This window comes from Mus caroli, unplaced genomic scaffold (genome assembly GCF_978045245.1).
Source record: "Mus caroli unplaced genomic scaffold, Mus_caroli_1 scaffold_1, whole genome shotgun sequence".
NCBI lineage: Eukaryota > Metazoa > Chordata > Mammalia > Rodentia > Muridae > Mus > Mus caroli.
This window is the reverse complement of record NW_028227256.1, coordinates 56,696,040-56,720,198: the sequence shown is the minus strand read 5'-3', so window position 1 is coordinate 56,720,198 and position 24,159 is coordinate 56,696,040. Positions and strand designations below refer to the sequence as shown.

General features: G+C 38.4%; 1 protein-coding gene across 2 annotated transcripts in view; it reads right to left on the bottom strand.

Annotated features, from left to right (window-relative positions):
- Bmpr2 (bone morphogenetic protein receptor type 2) overlaps window positions 1-24,159 on the bottom strand; it is a 113,285-nt gene that overhangs the window by 27,524 nt on the left and 61,602 nt on the right. For both annotated transcript variants that reach the window (XM_021157992.3, XM_021157988.3), the window contains exons 4-7: window positions 8,253-8,363; window positions 7,199-7,290; window positions 4,394-4,624; window positions 2,910-3,024 (exon numbers count right to left, since the gene is read on the bottom strand). In XM_021157992.3, coding sequence (XP_021013651.1) covers window positions 2,910-3,024; window positions 4,394-4,624; window positions 7,199-7,290; window positions 8,253-8,363 — 549 coding nt within the window. The remainder of the gene's footprint in view (window positions 1-2,909; window positions 3,025-4,393; window positions 4,625-7,198; window positions 7,291-8,252; window positions 8,364-24,159) is intronic.

The following is a 24,159-nucleotide window of genomic DNA, read 5'->3' as shown; positions in this document are numbered from 1 at the left end:
CTCTCCTCTCCTCTCTTCTCCCCCCCCCTCTTTCTTCCAAGACAGGATCTCACTATGTAGCTCTAGATGTCATGGAACTTACTCTGTACACCAGGATGACCCCAAATTCACAGAAATTCACCTGCTTCCCCATTCTAGGATTAAAGGCATGCAACACTGCATCTGGATAGCAGGTTGTATTTATACATTTGAGAGAGAGAAAAACAATAATAAAAGAGAAAAGTTATAAAAATTGGGTATGGTGTATGTGAGTGTGTGTGCTCTGTGCAGGTGTATGGAGAGCAGAGGTCAGACGTCTCCCACAATCACTTCTTCACTCATTTATTTGAGACAAGGGCATATGGCACCCACCTTTATTCCCAGTACTCTGGAAGCAGAGGCAGGGAGAACTCTTGATTTGAGTCTAGCCTGGTCTATATAGAGAGTTCCAGAAAAGCCAGAGGTACATAGTAAGACCATATCTCAAACAAACAAACAGTGAACAGACGCTGGAAAGAGGCCAATGTAATTTAAAATAAAATTGACATAGAGTCTCTCCTTGAACCTGAAGCCATTTTAGCTAGGCTGGCAATCCTCTTGACTCTGCTCCTCAGTACTGAAATAACATGCTCACTGCAAGGCCCGGGTGTTCTTTGTGTGGGTTCTAAGGAGCTGAACTCAGGCTTTCATGCTTGCTCAGGAAGTATTTTAACACTGAACATCCCCCAACCCCTGAGAGGATACTTTAAATATTTTGAAAAATATACTTGGGAATATTTTTGAAGTAATTAGGTAAGAGCAAAAATTCAAATATATATGCTATGACACAAAGTTTTAGAAGCCAGTGCTTTCACTAGCTAATGTTTGGGGAAAATAACTTTGCTTAGGTTAAAAAAAAAAATTCAGCCAATATTTGATTTAAAACCTTGCTGAACCATGCAAACCTTGAAAGAGGAATTAGGATGATATTTTAAATTCTGTTTTAAGCCAGCTTCCAAAAGGAGTTATAATATTTAAAAGTAAGGCTAATGTGCTAAAACAATGAAGCAAGAGCACAAGTTGCTGACACAGGCAATAACAGGTCAATCTTGTACTCAGGAAAGGATGTCAAAGTAAATGAGCCAATAAATTATTCAGAAGAAATTATTTATATATGAAGCATCAGCTAGAAAAGATGATCCATGCTATTATAATATGGAACAAAGATGTAAGAAACGGATACATTAAAGTTCTCCTCACTAAAGAGGTCGGGGAGACTACAGAAGCAGTGACAAGTTACAGAATGACAAACTGTGGTACAGAAGTAAAAGCCCAGGAATGCGCAGAGGCACGGTTTTCACAGCCATGCTAACTTAGGGAGCCTGTGCTGCAGTGCACACGAAACAAAGTGAGAAGGAAGGGATCTAACAGACGTGCATACAGCTGCAGAAGACTGTAGCTCCATCAGGGACTAGAAGATAGCTTGAATACCAGGCCACGACTGCCATCCACTCTCACTCAATAACGGAACCTACACTGTCTCAGCAGCAGTTCACTCAGCCAAAACAAGTGCATTTCTGGTCTGCAGTGGGTAAGTGTGGATTAATATGAGCAGGACAGGAACTTCTGGAAGTGGAAGGGACAATTCCTTCCTTTGTTCCTCTTTTTCCCCGGCTACCTATGCACAATGGACAATGGGATAACCGTGAAATGAAAGCCACATGTGAAGAACAGCAGAGAAGAACCGCAGGAGCCTTGAGCCATGCTGCCAACCAGTCCTCGACACTCTCTTTAGGCTCTGGTTTTGACTGTTACTGGGGACTGAACCCAAGCACCTCGTGCACACTCATCAAGTGCTCTACCACTGGCCCATCATCTCAATCCTCTGTCTCGTGGTCTCCTCCTCCTCTTTTTGGGAGTCAGGTCTCACTATGTCTTAAAGAGTGGCTCAGAATCACTAGGCATCCCAGTTGGCCTACAGTGCACAAGCCTGCTTCACCCTCCTGTGTGTGAGGACTATGTGCCATCTCACTCAGCCCCCAGAGTTTTTAAAAACAGGTCTCACTATATAGTCCTAGTATACCTGAACCTTGTTATGTAAACTTAAGCTGGCCTTAAACTCAGATCCATGAGCTGCTGCTCCTGACTGCTGAGATTAAAGGCATGAGCCACCACGCTTGGCTCTCTTGAGATTCTTGAATGTATATGAGAAAAAAATAAAATGTATAAGTAAAGCCACTGTCCTTTCCTCCCTTCCTCGACTCTAGCTAGCAGAGCCTTAATTTATAAAAGGATATTTGAGTATTACAGCTTATGAAATAAAGATCCCTGTAATATTAAAACTAATACCCTATTATTTATTCACATAAAACAAATACAAGGAAAATATAGCCTAGTGAAGAGAATTAACCTAAGGTTCACAAATAAACTTCAAGAGGTCTAAAAAAAACCTCTAGGATTTTTTTTTGTCTGATCTTATGATATTAGGGATCAAAGGTCTTATATATGCTTAGAAAGCATTCTACCTTTGAGATACACCCCCTCCAAATAATTTTTTCTAAAAATAGATTTAAGTATACTTTTAGAAAGAAAATCTTTGGGGCTGGCGAGATGGCTCAGTGGGTAAGAGCACCCGACTGCTCTTCTGAAGGTCCAGAGTTCAAATCCCAGCAACCACATGGTGGCTCACAACCATCCGTAACAAGATCTGGCACCCTCTTCTGGAGTGTCTGAAGACAGCTACAGTGTACTTATATATAATAAATAAATAAATCTTAAAAAAAAAAAGAAGAAAATCTTCAAATTCTTAATGAGATCCATCTCGCATTTCTTTCTGTTATATTCAAATATGTTTCTTCATGCTGGATCTTTCAATTAGTTAATATTCAAATTTTAACAGTATAAATTATCATTTTTCTTCTAAAATATGATTAAAATTTCATTGTTCTTACCTCCTCGTGGTAATTCTGTGTGAAGATAAGCCAGTCCTCTAGTCACAGAATGAGCCAGACGGCAAGAGCTTACCCAATCACTTGTGTGGAGACTCAGATATTTGCACAGAGATCCCTGTATAAAGGAAAAAAGATATCAAACATTGAAACTAATTTGCTTCAACAAGAAGAGGCAAGTTAGGCAACCTTCTTAAGGATTTGTATGGGCTAGGATTCCATGAAGATATAATGATAATGATAAGGTATTTTTGAAAAGAAAAGAAGAGAGAGAGTATGCTGGCTAGTTTTATGTAACTGACCCAAACTCCAGTCATCTGAGTCATGTCTTCCTATAAGCAAGTTTGTAGGGCATTTTCATAATTAGTGATTAGAGGCTGATGGTCTTGGGTTCTATAAGAAAGCAGGATAAAAACCCACATACATCCCAAAGCAAAGCAAGCAAACAAACAAACAAACAATAACAAAAAAAGCCAACCACATTGGCCCCCACCTTTAATCTCAGGCAGAGGCAGGCACATCTCTGTGAATTTGATGCTAACCTGGTATGCACAGTGAGTTCCAGGACAGCAAGAGCTACATACAGAGGCCTATCTAGAGATGATAACAACAACCCCCACCACAAAACAAAAAAGCAGATGAGCAAGCAGAACTTCTCAGTTGGCTCTTTCTTGCTCAATTCGCTTTTGGTAACAGTGGTTCATCACAGCAACATTAATCCTAATATTTGAAACATAAAAATTGATAGTTAAAAGGAACTTAAATATCAATTTTTATTTTTCAAACATTAAAATTATGAATGATTATTTCCTTTTAAACACTTCTTTGGACAATCAGATTAACTTGAAAAAATATTTTTTTACCAAATTTTACAAACAATATTGTTATAATTTATAAATAGAACACATATAGATTTTGTAAGTCTCTACAGTCAGTCCTCTATACCTGCAGACTTCACATTCTAGGTTTCAATCAACTATATCAAAAGTATTTAGGGATGGGGAGGTAACTACGTGGAAAAGTACTTGCTTAGTATGCTCAGACCTTGGTTTCTTCTCCAATAAAGTCAAGAAAAACAAACAAATAAAAACCCAAAGATTATCTTTGCATCTGTATATAGCATTATTTTTCTTGTCATTGTTTCCTAAATAAACAGTATAACAGTGAATAACTATTAACATGGCATTTTCACTGTATGATCAAAAAATGATATTCAACCCTACAAATGCTACATGGAATTTTATATAATGGACTTGAACTTCTGTCAGTGTGTGTGTGTGTCTGTGTGTGCTCACGTGTGTTAGGTGTCCTAGAAGCAATTGCCTGAGGACACTAAGGGATGACTGTATGTATGTATCTGTTCACCTCAGAGTACTCAACCACAAATTACAATAAGCTTCTGATGAGACAAGGTGCTTACACAAGAATGAATGTCAAACAAAGTGCTGCTAAAATAAATGGCAGGATCTTTTTTCTGAAGAACTTACATTGGGATAATACTCCATCACAAGCAAATACTCCATGCGTCCGTCTGCAGTGAGCCTCTCGTCTCCAACTATGAAGCGAGCAATGTTGTCATGTTCCATCAAAGGCACTCTGTAAATGTTTTTTTCATTTATAAAATTCTGACGGTTTGCAAAAGAAAACACTTTTACAGCAACTGGACGCTCATCCAAGGAACCTTTATATACTGCTCCGTATCGACCCCGTCCAATCAGCTGTAAGTTTGTTTTTAAAAAAGCAAGTTATTAATTCACATTAAAATTGAACAATTAAATTTACTAAAATGAAAACAACAACAACAACAAAACCCCCTACAATTCCCCATGATATACAGCAGCTCTGCTTTCAGTTTATTCCTTATAAAAAGCAGCTAGCATCTGTGTCTGGTAACTGATGTAGCTCCTACCTGACTAACCTTGCAATTGATGAGAGCAAAATACTCTGGACAAGATGAAAAGTAAAACCAAGGAAGGCCTAGATACACTGTTATATAAGCAAAAGCAGTTAGAGTCTAAGGCATCGAGGCACAGAAGAAAGGAACGCATATATGGCGAGCTAACCTTTTCTATGGGTTCTCACTTGAAAGCTGACTCAAATTAGCTTTGAGTAGTGGAACTACAAATGACAGTAAAAGGTCTTTTGAACCAGAGGATGTAATCTATGGCAACTAGAGCTTCTAGAGAGTGAGGGAAGATGCCTCCAAAAGAGAAACCAGAGCAAGGAATTCAGTGACCATGCGAGACAGATTCTAGGTAAATGTACTAACTGAACTGAGAGTTAAGCTTCTGCCCAAGAGACACGTTTGTAATATATGTTTAACCAAGTCAACTGCTTACAAAAACAAGTAACAAAAATCATCACGCGAGCCAGGTGTGGTGGCGCACGCCTTTAATCCCAGCACTGGGGAGGCAGAAGTAGGCAGATTTCTGAGTTCGAGGCCAGCCTGGTCTACAAAGTGAGTTCCAGGACAGCCAGGGCTATACAAAGAAACCCTGTATCAAAAAAACCAAAACAACAACAAACAAACAAACAAACAAACAAACACCCCACCACGCAGGGCTAGAGAGATACTCAGTGGATGAGAGCATAGTAATCTTCTAGAGGACCTAAGTGTGGTCCCAGCACCCACAGCAGGTGGCTCACAGCTGCCTACAACTCCAGCTCCAGGAGCGTCAAGACCCTTTCTAGTATTCACAGGCAGCTGTACTCATGTGTACACACCACATGCAGAAATGCAGAAACACACACACACACACAATTACAATTAAATCTTTTTTTGAAAACCAGCACACATGGGAAATAAGCAAGAGTCTGAGGGTTCCACAGTAAAATATACACATTATCTGTAATGGAATAAAAATTTACTCAATGCACAAAGAAATAGCAAAATGTAACTAGTTCTCTTTATTTTTGGCTTCTAGGGAATTTTCATTAAAACAGGTTGGTGATTTACCACTATTGTTTTTTGTGTGAGTTAGTTTGTTTTATTGAGAATGGGTTTCTCTGTGTAGCCTTGCTCTGTAGACCAGACTGGCCTTGTACTGACAGAGATCCGCCTGCTTCTGCTTCACAAGGGCTGGGTTTAAAGGTGTGTACCACTATCACCTGGTATCATCATTTCTTTATAAGTGTTTAACATATCATTATTTTATTCTTTTTTTTAAATTTGTTTGTTTTGTTTTTAAAGAGTTATTTATTTATTATTTATTGTAAGTACACTGTTGCTGTCTTCAGACACACCAAAAGAGGGCATCAGATGGTGAGCCACCATATGGTTGCTGGGAATTGAACTCAGGACCTCTGGAAGAGTAGTCAGTGCTCTTATCCACTGAGGCATCATCTCTCCAGCCTCCGTTGTTTTGTTTTTTTAAACAGAGTCTCAATATGTAGCTCTGGCTATCCTAAAACTCTCTATGTAAACCAAGCTAGCCTCAAAGTCAGAGTCTGCCTCTGTTCCTATGCACTGGAATCAAAGGCGTGTCACCATGCCCAGTCTTGTACCATTATTTTTTTTTTTTTTTTTTTTTTTTTTTTTGGTTTTTTTCGAGACAGGGTTTCTCTGTATAGCCCGGCTGTCCTGGAACTCACTTTGTAGACCAGGCTGGCCTCGAACTCAGAAATCCGCCTGCCTCTGCCTCCCGAGTGCTGGGACTAAAGGCGTGCGCCACCACGCCCGGCTCCATTATTTTTATAAACAAAGACAGCCCTCTGAAATAAAGTCTTATCAAAACACAGCACTTAAAAGGCAGGGGTGGCGGGCGTGGTAGCGCACGCCTTTGATCCCAGCACTTGGGAGGTAGAGGCGGGTGGACTTCTGAGTTCGAGGCCAGCCTGGTCTACAAAGTGAGTTCCAGGACAGCCAGAGCTACACAGAGAAACCCTGTCTCAAGAAAAAAAAAAAAAAAAGAAAAGAAAGAAAGGCAGAGGCATGCCTCAAATTCCACTGTGGGAAAATATAATAAATCCTGGGCAAAACTCCATGTTTCAGTTGGTACTTCTCTCAGTGCTGTAAACTACACACCATTTCAGACACACTTAGACATTCTCCTTCTCCATGTTTTTGAAGGCAGGGTCTCACTATGCTGCCCTGGCTGGAAACTTGCTCCACAGACCAGGCTGGCCTGGAACCTGAGGAAATCCTCTTTCTTCTGCTTCCCGACTGCTGGAATTACAGGTGTGCACTACCAGGCTCAGAAAGGCTTATTTCTAAATAGCTCCTGAGATGAATGAGTACTAATTAGGAGAGTGGCTAATGAGTAGAACAGACAACAACCTAAGCACAGCCTTACCTCCAGCAGCTTCAGGTTATCCAGGTCAAGGGAGGGCTCTGCTGCTGCTGCCTCCATCATGTTCATGCTGTGAAGACCCTGTTTCCGGTCTCCTAGAGGAGTAAGAACACTTACTGATATGCAGCCTTCTTAAAATGAAAACGCCAACCTCTTAATGTTAGTTACAGTTAAGGGACTGGAGAGATGGCTCAGTGGTCAAGAGCACTAGCTTCTCTTCCAGAGGCCCAGGTTCAATTCCCAGCCCCATGTGGCAGCTCACAACTGTCTCAAACTCTAGTTTTAGAGGATCTGATATCCTTACTTACATGGACATACATTCAGGCAAAACACAAATGTACATGAAATAAAAATAAATTAATTAAAAATATATTACAGTTATGAAGAGCTGCAGCAGGGGTTAAAACAAATCACTAATAATGAATAATATATACATAATATATAATATAATAATAATGAAGATAAATAATGAACAGCTTGACAGCAGAATTCTGTGAGATAATATTATTATAATACTGAATTTTTGAGAAAATTCTAGTAGAATTACTAAAATGTATAAATAAGTGCTGATTTCCTAAACCACCACTGTAATTCTGGCTCTAAGCGATGCAATGCCATCTTCTGGCCTCCAAGATGCACACATATGATACACATAGACAAACACAGGCATAATAATAAAAATAAATTTTAAAAAGTTCTTGTAAAAATTGGGCGAAAATGTTTGTTGAAGCTGAAAATGGAGACTACTATGTGTGTTTGTACATAGATTTTTCCACAGAGGTTTTAAAAGGGAAACCACGGGGCTGGCAAGCAGTTCACGTGGTGAAGCTGTATGTCACCAAACATGATGACCTGAATTTGGTCTCTAGAACCCACATAGTAGAAGGAAAAAACGACTCCTGCAGGTTATCCTCTGACTTCCATTCATGTATGACCGTCCTCCCTTTACACAATAACTAAGCAAATAAATAAAAAAAAAAAAAACTTAAAGAAAATAAATTCTGATTAAATGGCATGTTTACTAAACAATAAGACCAAAAGTAGTATTTTGTTTTACCTGTCAACATTCTGTATCCAAAACATAAGGCGACTATCAAAACAGCTAATACAGAAACTGATGCCAAAGCAATGATTATCGTTTCATCTCGATTAAATGAATGAGGTGGACCTAAAAGAAAAAAAGAAAAGTATTTTATTTAATACCAACAAACTAGCTTTTAGGAAACCTGTATTAATATATAATCAAATTAGGAATTTATTGTGTAAAAAATAGAGAAAAAAGTTAATCGACTTGTGATAGTTATAAATGGCATGATTTGGTCATATAGATTATCTTATATAAACTTAAAATACTTGTATATTTTAGGGGTGTATATTGCTCTTTCAGAAGACCCAAGTCCTGTTCCCAGAATCCACATCATGCAGTTCACCACCACCTGTGACTCCAGCTCCATATCATCTGCCATCTTCTCTAGCCTGAAGGTGAGGGTGTCTGCACTCATACACACACATATGCCATGTAGTTGGGGTAGCTTGAATGAGAATGACCCTCATAGGATCGCGTATTTCCATTCTTGGTCCTTGGTTGGAAAACTCTTTGGGAAGGGTTAGGAGCGGTGGCTTTGTTGGAGGAGGTGTGTCCCTGTGGGGAAGCTTTGAGATATCAAAAGATTAGAAGCATTCCCCTAGTCTCTTTCTCTGCCTCATGGCTGGAGCTCAAGATGTGAGTTCTTAGCTCCTGCTCCAGCACCATGTGTGCATGTCTGCTGCCAAGCTTCCCAGCATGATGGTCATAAACTCTACCCTCTGAAACTATAAGCCCCAAATAAACCCTATATTTTAAAAAGTTGCTCTGGTTACTGAGTCTAACCACGGCAATAGAATAATAACTAAGACAGTAGCACAGGCTGGCCTTAAACCCATGGCAATCTTCTTGCCTCTGCCTCCTAAATGTAAGATTACAGGTGTACAGCACTGAGCCCAGCTTCATATGTGGCTTGAAACCATGTACTCAGTAAACCTCAACAGGTTGCTAGACTTTGTGTGCCTCGTTTCCTCTTTTGTAAAAAGTAGTACTGTGTACCTCACATATCTGTTATGAAACTTGAGGGGCATCTAAGAGTTTACTAGAGCATAAGCTTCTATGCAATCGATGGTAATTAAGATCATTGGTATTGATATCATTAATATTAATGAAAAGAACATTTCTTTGTGGGCAGCTAAATCTAAATTGAGCCTGAAGCTCAGTCCCTCCACTTATTAATTTGACCTTGAGAAAATGTCTGCATTCATGAACCAACATTTATTTACTTGCAGAATGGGAACATATGTATCTAGAGGTATAAGGCTGGTGTGAACACGTAGACATTTATGTGGTAGCTGTATCTATGGGTCAGATCTTATCTATAGCTTATCTATACTTATCAGTATCTTATCTTATAATACCTTTGAAATGGATGTCCATAAACTAGGATATACCTAGGAGTAGGAGGAGAACAGGGATGCAATAATTCTATGAAAGTAGAAACGCATGAAAAATGTCTTAAACAGAGAGAGAAAACTGGAGGATACACTTGTCACCATGTTTGAAGATCTATAAAAAAATAACTAGATCCAAGCAGTGTATATACAAAATACAAACAACTGCTTATCAGTAAACAGTTTAATGCAGAATGAGATCTCCCATGAAATATATGTTTGGGGCTGGAGAGATGGCTCAGCAGGTAAGAGCACTGACTGCTCTTTCAAAGGTCCTGAGTTCAAATCCCAGCAACCACATGGTGGCTCACAACCATCCATAATGAGATCTGATGCCCTCTTCTGGAGTGTCTGAAGACAGCTACAGTGTACTTACATATAATAAATGAATAAACAAACATTAAAAAAAAAGAAATCTTGGGATAGCATTGGAAATGTAAATGAGGAAAATACCTAATAAAAATTATAAAAAAAAAAAAAGAAATCTATGTTTGGTTTTCGCTATAGGTTTTATATGTAGTATTTGACCAGTGGCAAGGCCACACTATCCTTACTTAAACATTCTTTACATTCCGTCAAAATAAAATATACTATATTTTGAAATTTCAAACATGTAAGTCTGTTTGTTTGTTTGTTTGTTTGTTTGTTGGGTTTTTGTTTTGTTTGTTTGTTTGTTTTGACAGAGGACCTCACTGTGACAAGCTCTCTTTGTAAACCAGGCTGACTTTGAAATCAGAGAACGCCCTGTCTGAGCCTAGTAAGTACCAGGATTAAAGGCATACACCATTTTGATTGACAATTTTAATTGTAAACAATTAAAATCAAGCAGACTGTGCATTAAAATTATCTTACTTGTGGTCAAACTTGAATATTCTATACCAAATGATAAACCTCAATAGCAGTGTTTCTCCAGTGAATTATCTCAAATACTGCACAAGTGCATAATAAAAGGTATTGACAGTATTTCTACAGAAGAATATGTTGATGCCATGAAATACTCTTAAATTATAAGACAATTACTAGACAGTAGACTTTAACATACTGATAAATGTAGTTAACAATACTTTTAACATACAGTAATTTATAGAGGGAAAGACCATCCCCCACCCTCCTCCAAACAGCCTCAACTCACTACAATACTAAACCCTACCTCAACTTACTACAATAAGATAGTAATGTTTTTAGAATTTACCTAACATTTGGTAGTTTGTTCCTAGGCATATACACAAAGACCTGGAAATAGGCTTTCAAACAAAAACCTCCACAGCATCACTGTGTGCTCTACAAGGAGAAATGCGATTGTTCATACACTTATCAATAACAATGTAATACACCTACAAAGATGAGATGCTAAAGGGCCTGTATTTTATGATTCCATTCATATCCAGAAACAGGTAAATCCATAGAGACTAAAAGCAGGTTAGAAGTTGCTAGGCATGGGAAAAGAGGGAGAAGGGAGTTATTTTTTACTAGATAGAGAATTTCCCTTGTGGGGTGATGAAAATGTTTTGGAACTACATAGAAATAATGGTTGCACAATATCATTAAAGGACTGAATAGTGTATTTTTAACATAGCTCATTCTGTTATAAGATTGTACTCAATAAAATAATAACTTATTTAAGAATTTGTTGAACTCAAAAAGGAAACATTATTTCAACATATATATGATTAAATAACTTGTGGTTTTTTAAACACAAGATAGATATATATAAATAAAATCAACTCCTTGGCTGCTAAGGCTCAGTAAAGTGACTTCCATCAACCCTGATGATCTGAGTTCAATCCCCAGGGCTCATATGATAGAAACAAAGAACCAATTCCCAAAATATGACCTCTGATCTCTACATCTGTACCAAGGCACAGTACCCCATTCCACATCTGTGTGTGTGCGCACACGCATACATACATACACACACCCAAAAAAACAAAACAAAACTAATACAGTACACTTCCCTGTCTATGAGGACATTACAGGAGGGTTAGTAGATGCCTCTGATAGTCCTAATCCAAATTGCTTCTCCGAATTTGTGGGTTCCACATTTGTATATACAACAAACCATAAACTAAAAATACTTGAGAGAAACCAAGAAAATTTCAAAGACAAAACCTCTGTTTTTCATGCACTAACCACTACAATGGATCCCCATGAAGGAAGTGATGTTTAGGAAGCCCAGCACAGCACCTGTCATCCACAGATCTTCAGTCTCTCTCTCAAGGTCTTACATGTGTAATACATAGGTAGAACTATGGTGATTTGTTCATATTGCATGTGTATAGACTTAGTCTTTGGTCTTTATTTTCTAAGCAATATGGTAATAAGAACTATTTATATAGCATTTAAGTTGTATTATCATTATAAGTAATCTAAAGATGATTTTTACAAAAATAGAGATAATTTGAAGTATTTGGAAAGGTATGCATGGAATGTATGTAAACACCGTGCCATTTCATGCTTCAAGGCACCTGCTGGGTAGAATGTATTGGGTTTTTTTTTTTTTCTTATATCTCTGATAAAGTTTAACTTAAAAAATTAGGCATAGGCATAGCAAGAGGTCAATGATAAGTAATAACAAAATAATTTACAAAAACAGAGAGTACTAAAATTGTCAGCACTACTCTAATCATTTTGGGACCATTACTAAATAAATAAAATGAAATGACAGCAGCACCTGAGATACCACACCCATCAGCCTGACAACTGAGACAGCTATTAAGCACCTACAAGGCAAGGCTCAATGCTGTGGCAGACGCCATGGCTAAGGCAACACTTATGAAAGAAAGCATGTAACTTATGCCTCGCTTACAGTTTCAGAAGATTAGTCCATAATCATCATGGCAGGGAACAATCAGACACGGTGCTGGAGTGGTAGCTGAGAACTTTACATTCTGATCCACAGGCTACAGACAGCAGGCAGAGAGAGGCTGGGCCCACCCCCAGTGACACCTCCTCCAACAAGGCCACACCTCCTAATCCTCTCCATTCATGGGGACTAAGCATTCAAATATACGAGCCTATGCGAGCCACTCTCATTCAAACCACCACAGAACACATGCCATATGAATACGCTAGAACAATAGCTATTGACATCTCACATGAAGTAATGTCGAATGGGCTGGTGAGAAGGCTCAGCGGGTAAGAGCACTGACTGATCTTCCAAAGGTCCTGAGTTCAAATCCCAGCAACCACATGGTGGCTCACAACCATCTAACGAGATCTGACGCCCTCTTCTGGTATGTCTGAAGACATCGACAGTGTACTTGCATATAATAATAAATCTTTGGGCCAGAGCAAGCAGGAACTGAGCGAGCAGGGCCAACCAAAGCAAGTTGCGTTGACCAGAGCAAGCAGAGGTCCTAAAAATTCAATTCCTAACAACCACATGAAGGCTCACAACCATCTGTATAGCTATAGTGTACTCACATACATAAAATAAATAGATAAATCTTTTTTAAAAAATGATGTCGAATGGTGTTAGATTGAATTGCATTACTCTAAACTGTGCACAATTTAAAACTTATGAATTGTTCATTTCTAGATTTTACAATTTAACATTTTTGAGTTAAGGTTAACTGTATTTAACTAAGACCTCAGAAAGTGAAACCTTTAGTAAAACAGAACCACTGTCCTTTATTTTATAAAAATAAAATTTCAGGCCAGGCGTGGTGGCACACGCCTTTAATCCCAGCACTCGGGAGGCAGAGGCAGGTGGATTTCTGAGTTCGAGGCCAGCCTGGTCTACAAAGTGAGTTCCAGGACAGCCAGGGTTACACAGAGAAACCCTGTCTCAAAAAACCAAAAAAACAAACAAACAAAATAAATAAATAAATAATAAAAATAAAATTTCAGCTAAACATGTGGATACACACCAGTAATACTAGCACTTGGGAGATACAAGCAAAACAATCAGGAGTTCAAGAAAATCCTCATCAATATAGTTTGAGGCCAGCCTGGGCTACAGAATGAGACTTTTTCTCAGAAAAATTAAGCAAAAATAAAGACAATATCTAGGTTCTTCTCAAATTAGAAACAAGAGGCATAGTATTTTCTTTTAAATATCAGAAAGTAAGAGGTAGAAATGCTATTCAATGATTAAACTCACTTGCTGCTCTTACAGAGGACTCGGGTTCAGCACCCATATGGCTCACAGCTGTCTATAAACAACCATCAGTTCTGGGAAATCCAATACACTCGTCTGGCTTCTGAGAGCACTAGGCATGCGTGTGGTACACACACACATATACATGCAGGCAAAACATTCCTACACATAAAATAATAAATAACTAACCAATCAATAATGTTGTTATAATCAAAACAAAACAAAAAGGTGATAAATGAAAGACAAGACAAAAAGAACCCTGAGGTAGCAAGAGCAGCGATACTTAAGACAGAGATGATTAAAGAGACAGAAATGGCAAAGGACAAAGACCATGCTGAATGCTGGCTTGAAATATTTTCTTTTTTCTTTTTTTTCATGTTAGAGTTAGCATTCTAATAGGTAGTGGGTATCAATTTCCTTCTGAAATTAAAATTAGGAATCTTTATTCGTCCCTTCATTGTTACTTTCAATAGGCTTTATTATTGTTATCATCACCATTAATTCTTATTTTATATTATTATTGTTGTTGTTATTGTTGTCATACTAACTGTCCTAGAGCTCACTATGTAGACCAGGCTGGCCTCAGACTCAAAGACATCCATTTGCCTCCACCCTGGGTACTGGGATTAAAGATGTGTACTACCACACCTGGCAGATTTAAATTTTTTTAAAGATTTATTTATTTATTTATTTATTTATTTAATGTATATGAGTACATTGTAGCTGTACAGATAGTTATGGGCCTTCATGTGGTTGATGGGAATTGAATTTTAGGACCTCTGCTCACTCAGTCCGGCCCAAAGATTTATTTATTATTATATATAAGTACACTGTAGCTGTCTTCAGACACACCAGAAGAAGGCATCAGATCTCATTATGGGTGGTTGTGAGCCACCATGTGGTTGCTGGGATTTGAACGCAGGACTTTTGGAAGAGCAATCAGTGCTCTTACCCTCTGAGCCATCCCTCCAGCCCACATTTAACCTTTAAGTACCATCTATTGTCTTCTTTCATAGCCTGTTATTCTGGCATCATATCTGAAATGTGCTGTCAAAACCAGTCATGAAGATTAACCCCACCTGTATATCATACATGTAGACATGCCTAAGAATTCACTGATAGCGATAGAGATGTAGCTAAGTCGGAGAGTATGGGGGATGGTGACTACGCATACCCACTAAAACAGAAAATATTTTATTTTCAAGACACACCAACATCTCTAGGAACTGAGAGGAGCTCAGTGTAGCAATTGTGTAACATGAGAGGTACCACTACTGAGGGGTGGGGGTGGGGGTGGGGGTGGGATAGGGGGATTCCTTTCCTATTGCTGGTGGTTCTAAGCATTACATATTTCTTTCCACAATGTAAAAGGTATTTAAATATATAACTGAAAATGGAAAAATAGGAGCTTTAATTCATTAACTCGCAAATAGGGTGAAAAAAAGTATTAAGGGACTTTTAAACATGTCAAAAAACATACATATGGTATTTAAATGTCTCAAATTAGGAACATTCCAGGTTATGTCATATAGTCTTAAAATTTGACATCACTGAAAACCTGCCAGGAAAAATATTGCAATATGTGTAATCATATGTGTGTAATTAAAAAAAAAAAGCTTTTGACTGGAAAACTCATTTTTATTTCTTTAAAGTAATTCCTTTTAAAAAGATTTTTGTTTTATTTTTAATTATGTGTATGTATTCATGTCTGTGAGTGGGTATGTGCTATGAGTGTACATACTCCCAGAGGCCAGGAGAGAGAGACAGAGACAGAGAGACAAAGAGAATGCGAACACACATACATATGTCTATATAGGCTCTTAAATTATCTCTCCAGCCATTAAAATGATTCCTTCTATGTCATATGTTATATATACATATAACATGAAATTTCTTATTTCTTTGCCCTAATATACTTTCTTTTTCTTCTCTTAGTGTCCTCAGTTAAATATTCAGCCAAACCCAAACACTGCTAAGTATGCCTATGTGCAATGGCTGGGCTTTCCCAGGCAAGCACTTCCTGAGTACAGAACAGACAGGGACCCGTGGTCTGCCTCACTGGAGCCTGGGATGTTTCTGTTTACATATCCTGGAGCCAGGCGGGGGCTACTACTGGAGGCAGGCTGTCTGCTTCCTTACTACACTCAGCTTTTGTGTGGGACTGTGTCAAAGAAAGAACAACATTGTTACATGTGCAGCAACCAGCAGGGAGAGGTTTAAATAAAACACAGCAGTGGTTATGTCCTCTGCTTAATCTTTAACCACTCTGAGCAGAGAAGCAAATTAGGCCTTAGGTTTTTCCTTCAAGGAATGTGTTTTTCATAAAAGCAAAGTACTACTATTTAAACATCAAAACAATTAATGTAAGAAGAGCTTAATGAATTTCTAAGACAATAATTAAGACTGCTAAAATATTTCCAAACTATATCACACAGCTTAGCATTTTCACAAATATTTTATATGGAATGAATAATGTTGACATAACTAACATGCTTGGAATACTACATATACAGTAACCACAATCCAATTGTTTATGTTTAGTATTTTTTAAAAATTGAGTAGGGGAAGACTTTACATTTCTTTTTACTTTTCAACAAAAATTTAACACTGAATACTTAAGGCCAATTTTAATTTAACTTATCTGGTTAAACATCCTGACCTAGCTCTTAGATTACACAAAACAAAAATAACAATAAGCAAAAACAAGCCATGGCATGCTAATTGTCAAGACATTTTATGTTTGATTTACAAAAGAACCGCAGAAAAATGAACACACACACATGGGGGGGGGGGGAGTGCAAATGAAAGAGAAAAGGGTCATAAGGAAGGAGTAAAACAAAACAGAAAAACATGTAGTATTTGTTCTCTTAACTTTTAATTTCCTTATTTATAGTTTAAAATTTCAAAAAAAATGTATTTTGTGTCAGAGTACATGCCTGACTGTATGACTGTGCACCAACTTTACACAGGAACCTCAGAGGTTAGAAAAGGATGTTAGATCCTCCAACTAGAGTTAGAGGTGGTTGTGAGCCACCATTCAGGTGCTGGGAACTGAATCCCGATCTTCTGAAGGGCAGCTGGTGATCTCAATTGATGACCCATCTCTCCAGCCCAGTCTTTTACCATTCCCCTCCCACTTTTTTTCAAGACAGGGTTTCTCTGTGCAGCTTTGGCTGCCTGGAACCCACTGTGTAGACCAGAGTGGCCTGGAACTTACAGAAATCAGCCTGTAGTCTTTTACTTTTTAAAAGTATCCTTTTTTTTTTTTTTTTTTTTTTTTTGGTTTTCCGAGACAAGGTTTCTTTGTGTAGCCCTGGCTGTCCTGGAACTCACTCTGTAGACCAGGCTGGCCTCGAACTCAGAAATCCGCCTGCCTCTGCCTGTCAAAGAAAGTGCTGGGATTAAAGGCATGCGCCACCACGCCCAGCCTAAAATTATCAGTCACTCAATTACGATTCCCCCCCCCCCCCCTTTTAACTTTACTTTAAAATCTGAAATGAAGATAAAGAAAATCTTTTATAAAAGTAGAAGGAACATAAATTTACGATTTCATTTCTATGGATGTGGTTCTAGAGTGGTCAAACCCCTAAGATTAGGAAGTGTGAATGTAATCCTCACGAGTGTGGAGGAACCACGGAACGGGGAGTTATAAGTATAGTTTCAACTCTGCAAGATCAGAGCGACTTTTGGAGACTCTGTGACAGTGCAGACACACTTACAAAAGCTAAGCTTTGCACTTAATGAGGCCAGAGAGAACACTCAGAGGTTAGAGCTCATGGTTTTCAAAAAAGAACTTATTTTTTTAAATAGTAATTGCATACATATAAATAAAAATAGAGTAATACAAATTTCAGTATTTATAAAGTACCGATACTGTTAGCATTTAACATTGTAATTATCTAGAATGTTAGATCCTAAAATGTTTTACTCAAGATAATTCTTAAATTTATGTCTCTTAAATTTGAATACACAATACACTGACACAAAAATGTTGAGCTCTTCAGTGAAGTCTTCTTAACATCTCTAGTTCTCAGCAATGCACATATGCACACACACAACCACATACATGTGCATATGTATTTGTATTTTTGAAAATTTCCTTATGTGTGTAGAATAAAGAAACAAATAGGAATGTATGGCCATATCCTCTTCTGAAGTACTTAATATTTCCTTGAAGCTTATCTGTATTTAATCTGAATATACTTTAAATTCTAAAACTTCATACAATTTTTTTTATACTATAAGGTAACCTGCTCTCTACTGATGTACATACATTTGGTTACTTCTGTTTTGCTGTAACAATGCTGCAATGAGTAACTTTGTTTCTAATCATTTCAAATCACAGGCATTTTATACTAAGGTGACAGCTAATTTTTGTTGTTATCTAGCCTACATCTGGAATTAACTAGAACTCAAGCAGCTGTGCCCAGCTGGGAGGGATTTTCTTGACTGAATTTTTTGAGGTGGGAAGGTCCACCCTAAATCTGAGCTATAACTTCTGGTGCTCGCCCACTTAAAAGGACATAGAAGAAGAAAGCTTTTTAAAGCTTTTGGTCTGCTTGCCCTCATTGGCAAGTTCGTCTATCCTGTTACTGAGAAATTACTTTGCTGGGATTAGAATTTACTTCTTTGGTATTCCAATGTAGACTGAAGACTAGCAGCTCTCTAGGAATTCTCTGGGACTCTGGCAGGTAGACTTTGCTGAGACATCCAGATCTTGTGGACTGAACAACTACTGAATTCTTTGCTCTTTTACCACGAGACATCCATTGAAGGACTACTCAGACCAGAGACTGTAAAGTCTAATAAATCCCCAGACTAATATAACAAAGGACCAATTCTCAGAAATAAAACTCTTGAGTTTGGGATTTATTCTCTGGGTTTTTCTTTTCACTGTGTGGATTAAAGAAAGAATAATGTTCAATGTATTACAACACTCTCAAAGAACTGTTAATCATGAAGCACATTAATGAATTGGAACCATCACAGAATGAATAATAATAATCATACTCTAGGAAATATCTGTGTTGATCTGAATTATTTGTCCCCAGAACTTATAATCACATGGACTGTGTTCCTGTGACATTATTAAATAATGTTAATACTTGAAAGTCATTCCAGTATCATGTCCTGTGTAAAACAGCTAATCATTTCCCATTTATTACCATAAAATAATTTTTAATGAATAACAAAACTTATTTTAGAAAATATAACTGTTTTAATGTCTTGGGTGCTTAGACTTTCAAATATTTAGGCAGCTGAATTAGCTCAAGCTAATGTAATATATATTAGGTAGAACAATTAAGAGGGCTGATTTATTTCCTTAAAAGTTACATAAACAAAAATTCTTGAGAAAATTTTCTCAAACATTTGAAGCTGCTTCTCCTGGAATACAGACCTGGAATCCCATACACGAGGTGAAGTAGGGAGCTGAGAACATGGGAAGTGCATAACAACACCCTAAGGATGTTTGTAGACATGATTACAAAGACTTATCACTAGAGTCCAGGGCTAAAAGCACAAAACAAAACAACAAAGGCTTCTGAGGGAAGGCACGACAAAGGAAGGTGAGGAATATGAGGGACAGTGACATGGTGGGATGGGGCTGGGTCATATGACACTGAGATAATAATTCAGACCGCGCATGCCCTCCTGGTGCACTAAAGATAGAGTGCAAAAATCCTGTATTTCCTAGACCGTCTTGTAGATGACACTAAAGGGTCCACATATTTTTGGGAGACCTTTTTTTCCCTTGTCTACCAAATACTGTATTAGCAGAGTCCTGTATTGATTCACCTACCTTATAAGTATAAAAATGTTGTACAGGAAACATTTGTCAGGTATAAAGTATAGCAGGGGTAGTTTTAGAATGTGCTGGCTTCTTGGGTATGGTGATGTGATTTTATGTTGATCTACTATCTGTATCCATACATTAACCTTCTTGGTGGTCTTGTTCTATGATGAGGCTTTGGAAGTAACTCCTGAGAGCTCTAGCTAAATGTGTTCTCTATTCCAGTGGTCTTCCAAGTGTGGTAGGTCCCTGGAAGACCATCACCACTCCCTAGGAGGGTCTTAGAGATGCAAATCAGAAAACTGAGTGGAGTCGGCAGTTTGTTTTTGTTATTGCTGTTATAGTTTTCACCTTAAAAGACATTTCATTCACTCCCCGATTAGGAATGATAGTACTGGCTGTATTTAGCTAGGAGCTTTACTATGTTTTTAAAACATTCACATTCTGTCAACGTTTGAGAATTTCTGTGGCTTCAGTGTGGTTTATCACCTCCAAGTTTCACGTTAAAATTTAATCTCTCCAACCAAGCATGGTACAGGCAGAGGCAGATAAGATAGATCATTGTAAGTTTGAGGCCAGCCTGGTCTACCCAGAAAGCTCCAGGCTAGCCAGTGCTACATATGAGTGAGATTCTGTCTTAAAACAAACCCGAAACAAAAAACAACAACAATTTATTTTCCATTATAAGATATCATTAGGAGATAGGACCAGATAAAAATCTTTAAGAGTTGTTAAGGCTCTGGTTTCATGAATGTAATTAAATTAATTAAAGTAATTAATGAATCAGTGGAGTTAAAGAGACATCTGAGGAGTGGGTCTGCTTTGGCTAAGTCTTTTCACAAGCTCTTGTCTCCTGCCTACCCACCCCAAGGCCTCTGCCAGCAAGAAAGCCATCACAAAATGTGACCCTCTGAACACAGACCAACGCTGTGAGTCAAAATAAACTTTACAAGCTAGCCAGTCTACACTGTTGGGTTTGAAGAATGGAAAGAGGAGTAAGACTTGCGGTATTCATGTCTTAGTAACTACTGTTGTTCATCAATAATTTGTTGTCACTTTTGACACGTGACCTCAGGCTTGTGTCCTCAGAGCGGTTTTATTTCTGGATTTATTTATTCATTTATTTATTTATTTGTTTGTTTGTTTGTTTGTTTATTTTGGAGACAGGGACTATGTACTCACTATGCAAAACAGGCTGACCTCAAACTGACAGATTTCCTCTTGTCCCTCCTTCTGAGTGCTGAGATTAAAGGTGTGTGCCGCCAAACCCAAAATATATGCATTGACAGAACAAAAATGTGGCTTTAAATAAAACTCTAAAAGATACTTATTTTTATTTTATGTGCACAGGTGTTTTGCCTGCCTCTGTCTGTGTGAGGGTGTCAGATTTCCAGGAGCTAGAGCTACAGACAGTTGTAAGCCACCATGTGCGTGCTGAGACTTGAACTTGGATCCTCTGGAAGAATATCCAATATTCTTAACTGCTGAGCCACCTCTCCAGTCTCAAAAAGGATATATTCTTATGTCTCCTAGTAACCTACTACATTTGTACTTGGCAGACAACTTAAATTTATCTCCTATGAACATTTTATTTCTTTCTATTACATGATACCAGACATTCTCCAGTAAATGCTGTTCAGTGCTGAGTGTGAGTCTTTTATAAATTAGCAGCTGAAAGCTCACTAATCACATGGCAATGCACTGAAGCCATGCAGCTAGTTGGGTGTGGGCCTTTGCTTTTATTCAAGTGACAGTTTTATACAGTGTGGTTTATTTCCAATGATAGAAAACACTGAAACACTGCAAAACTATATGCAGATACATTGATATCATCAGCACTTGACATCTTCTTGCTCACATGACATTTTACTGAGCGTTGCTAAGGTTTGAATGTGACCTTAATATCCACTTAATATCCACCTCAAAGATGGGACCTTTAACGGATTGCCAAGTCTGAGAATGTCACCCTTAGGAATGGGTTAATACAGTTTAGGGATTTGTCTCCTATGAAAAGGATGCATGTAACCCTTCCACTCTCACTCATATGCTCTCTTGCGTTCTTTCATTTTCTACCATAGGTCAGACTTATTTTCAAATTTTCATATTGTCAGCCAAATACATTTCTGTTGGTTATAATTCCAAGTCTCAAAATTTTTCATATAGCAGCACAAACCTGAAGAGTAAAAACCTATTTTCACTACCTTTTCTTGTGCCTCAATGTCTCCATTATAGAGTAAACCAGGTTATCCATGGCTCAGAATCAGAAAATGGTTTGTGTAAATGTAAAAATCAATGTATTTTTATTATTATTTGCTAAAATAGGAGCTTCAATGAAGTGATAAATGACAGCTTATTGCTGAGCCATCTTCCCTTTAAGTAAACTTCTGAGACTGCTTTTAGTGGGGCTTACTGGGCCATCCAAGTAGAAGCACAGAAGACAATGGTGCTGAGGGCGATTTGAGCCATGGGGGCCCAGTTCAAGAGGTGTCAGAGCAGGTGTCTGCTCTGACATTATTAGTGTGTGGCCAAGAGACCAATCTTGTGATATGTTGGCAAAGAATGTGGCTACTTTCTCCCCTGTCCAAAAAAATCTGCCTGAGGCTAAACTGAATAGTTATGGATTAACAGCTTTGGCAGAAAAAAATCTCCAGACAACCTAGTATTGACTGTGTTGCTTGGTTGTTAGCGGCCCTGCTTATCCAGATCTATAATTAAAAGGAGCAAGCTAAGCAAGGAAAAATATATAAAATACACAGTTTGAGGAGAAAGGGGCCACCAGGAAGTAGAATGGAGCTAAGTCCTGTGTTCAAGGAGATGACCAAATTAAAGAAAAGTCTGATGCTAAGTGGAATAAAGCAGTGATGACCTCAGGGCAAGATCCCACCCAGCTAAGCTTCCAACCTGTGAAAAGGAACTAAAGGGAAGCTTAGGGTCAGGTGTGGTGTTGCACACCTTTAGTCCCAGTACTCAAATTGGGAGAGGCATGGGAAATTTCAGAGTTCAGGGCCAACCTGGTCTATGGAGAGAGCTCCAGAACAACCAGGTTTAGGCAGTGAAGGAAATCATCAAAATCAGAAAGTGGTGAAAATGTATTTGAAGAAGGGAATCGACGGGCGTGGTGGCTCACGCCTTTAATCCCAGCACTCGGGAGGCAGAGCCAGGTGGATTTCTGAGTTCGAGGCCAGCCTGGTCTACAAAGTGAGTTCCAGGACAGCCAGGGCTATACAGAGAAACCCTGTCTCAAAAAACCAAAAAAAAAAGGGGGGGGGGAAGAAGGGGGTCATGTTCCAGCCCCAGGAAGCAGCAGAACTTGGCGGCTTTGGTCACATTGTTCTGGCTTTAGAGTCAAGGATTGAACAAAGGTTATGAACTATCCCTCCACAACTAAGGAAAGCCACTAAGGCCAGGTGTGTGGCAGAGGTGTCCCTACATGGAGGTCAAAGAAAGCCACTTGGTGAAGCTGTGAAGGTAAAGCCTGGATTGCTTTGGAAACCCCAAGATGTTGAAGATGCCAGAGGCCTGGGATACCTGCCAAGGAAAGCTAACTGGGAATGGAACCAGCCCAAGAGACAGAAGTGTGCTGCAGGCAGCAAAGCTGAAGAGCACTGTGGCATCAGACGTGGGGATGCAGAGTCTGGAGTCTGCCTGGCTGGCTTCAGTCCTGCTCTGGTCCAGAAGCTCCTCGCTGTGCTCCTGTTCCTCCCTGTCAGAATGGTGACACACACCTTGCGCCACAGTATGGTGGAGTATGCAATCTGCTTCTTCATTCTGACTTTACAGGGGTTACACTTAAGAGATTGCCCTCGATCTCTGAAGAGACTTTGGAAGAGCAGTTGGGTGCTCTTACCCACTGAGCCATCTCACCAGCCCCATATTTTTGTGTTTTTAAAGAAAGCAAAATTCTCACTACAAGAATGCCAAGAGATCCCATTATAGATGGTTGTAAACAGTCACTTGGTTGCTGGGAATTGAACTCAGAACTTCTAGAAAACCAGTGTTCTTAACTGCTGAGACATCTCTCCAGGCCTATTCCTAATTACTTCAAAATAATTATTGTCCTAAAATATGCACATATTTTTGTTCTTTCTTCTTTTAATAAGTATAAAAATGTGTCTTGTTTTGGCTCTTAAATTAACAAGCATCTTGATCCATCCTTATTTCCCATTTTCTATTTAATGCTCTTAGGGAGAAACACTAAAAACTGAGGTCATAGACTACTTGTGGCCCCATGCCAGTACTGGCTTCCTGACTGTAAGCTTTCTTTCCTAGCTTGGTGTGAGATGAAGACATTTGTTGCCAGATGCTAGATATTATAATTTCTAATATTAACAACACAGAATAAAATTATAATGTTATTTCCTAAACCTGGGCTTAGATGCAATTCAATCTTGTTTCTCATCCTTTGGCCCAACTTCAAAGTAATGAATAATGTAAGTGAAAAAATAAAAGAATTCTACATTTATATCCTGACATTCACAAAAGAACTGCCAAAGTTCAATAGAATGAATTAGGTTTAATTAATGAATTAAACATATATGAACAGTTTTTGCTTGCTTCTCTACTGACTTAATTATCTTGTTTATATAGTTAGGAAGG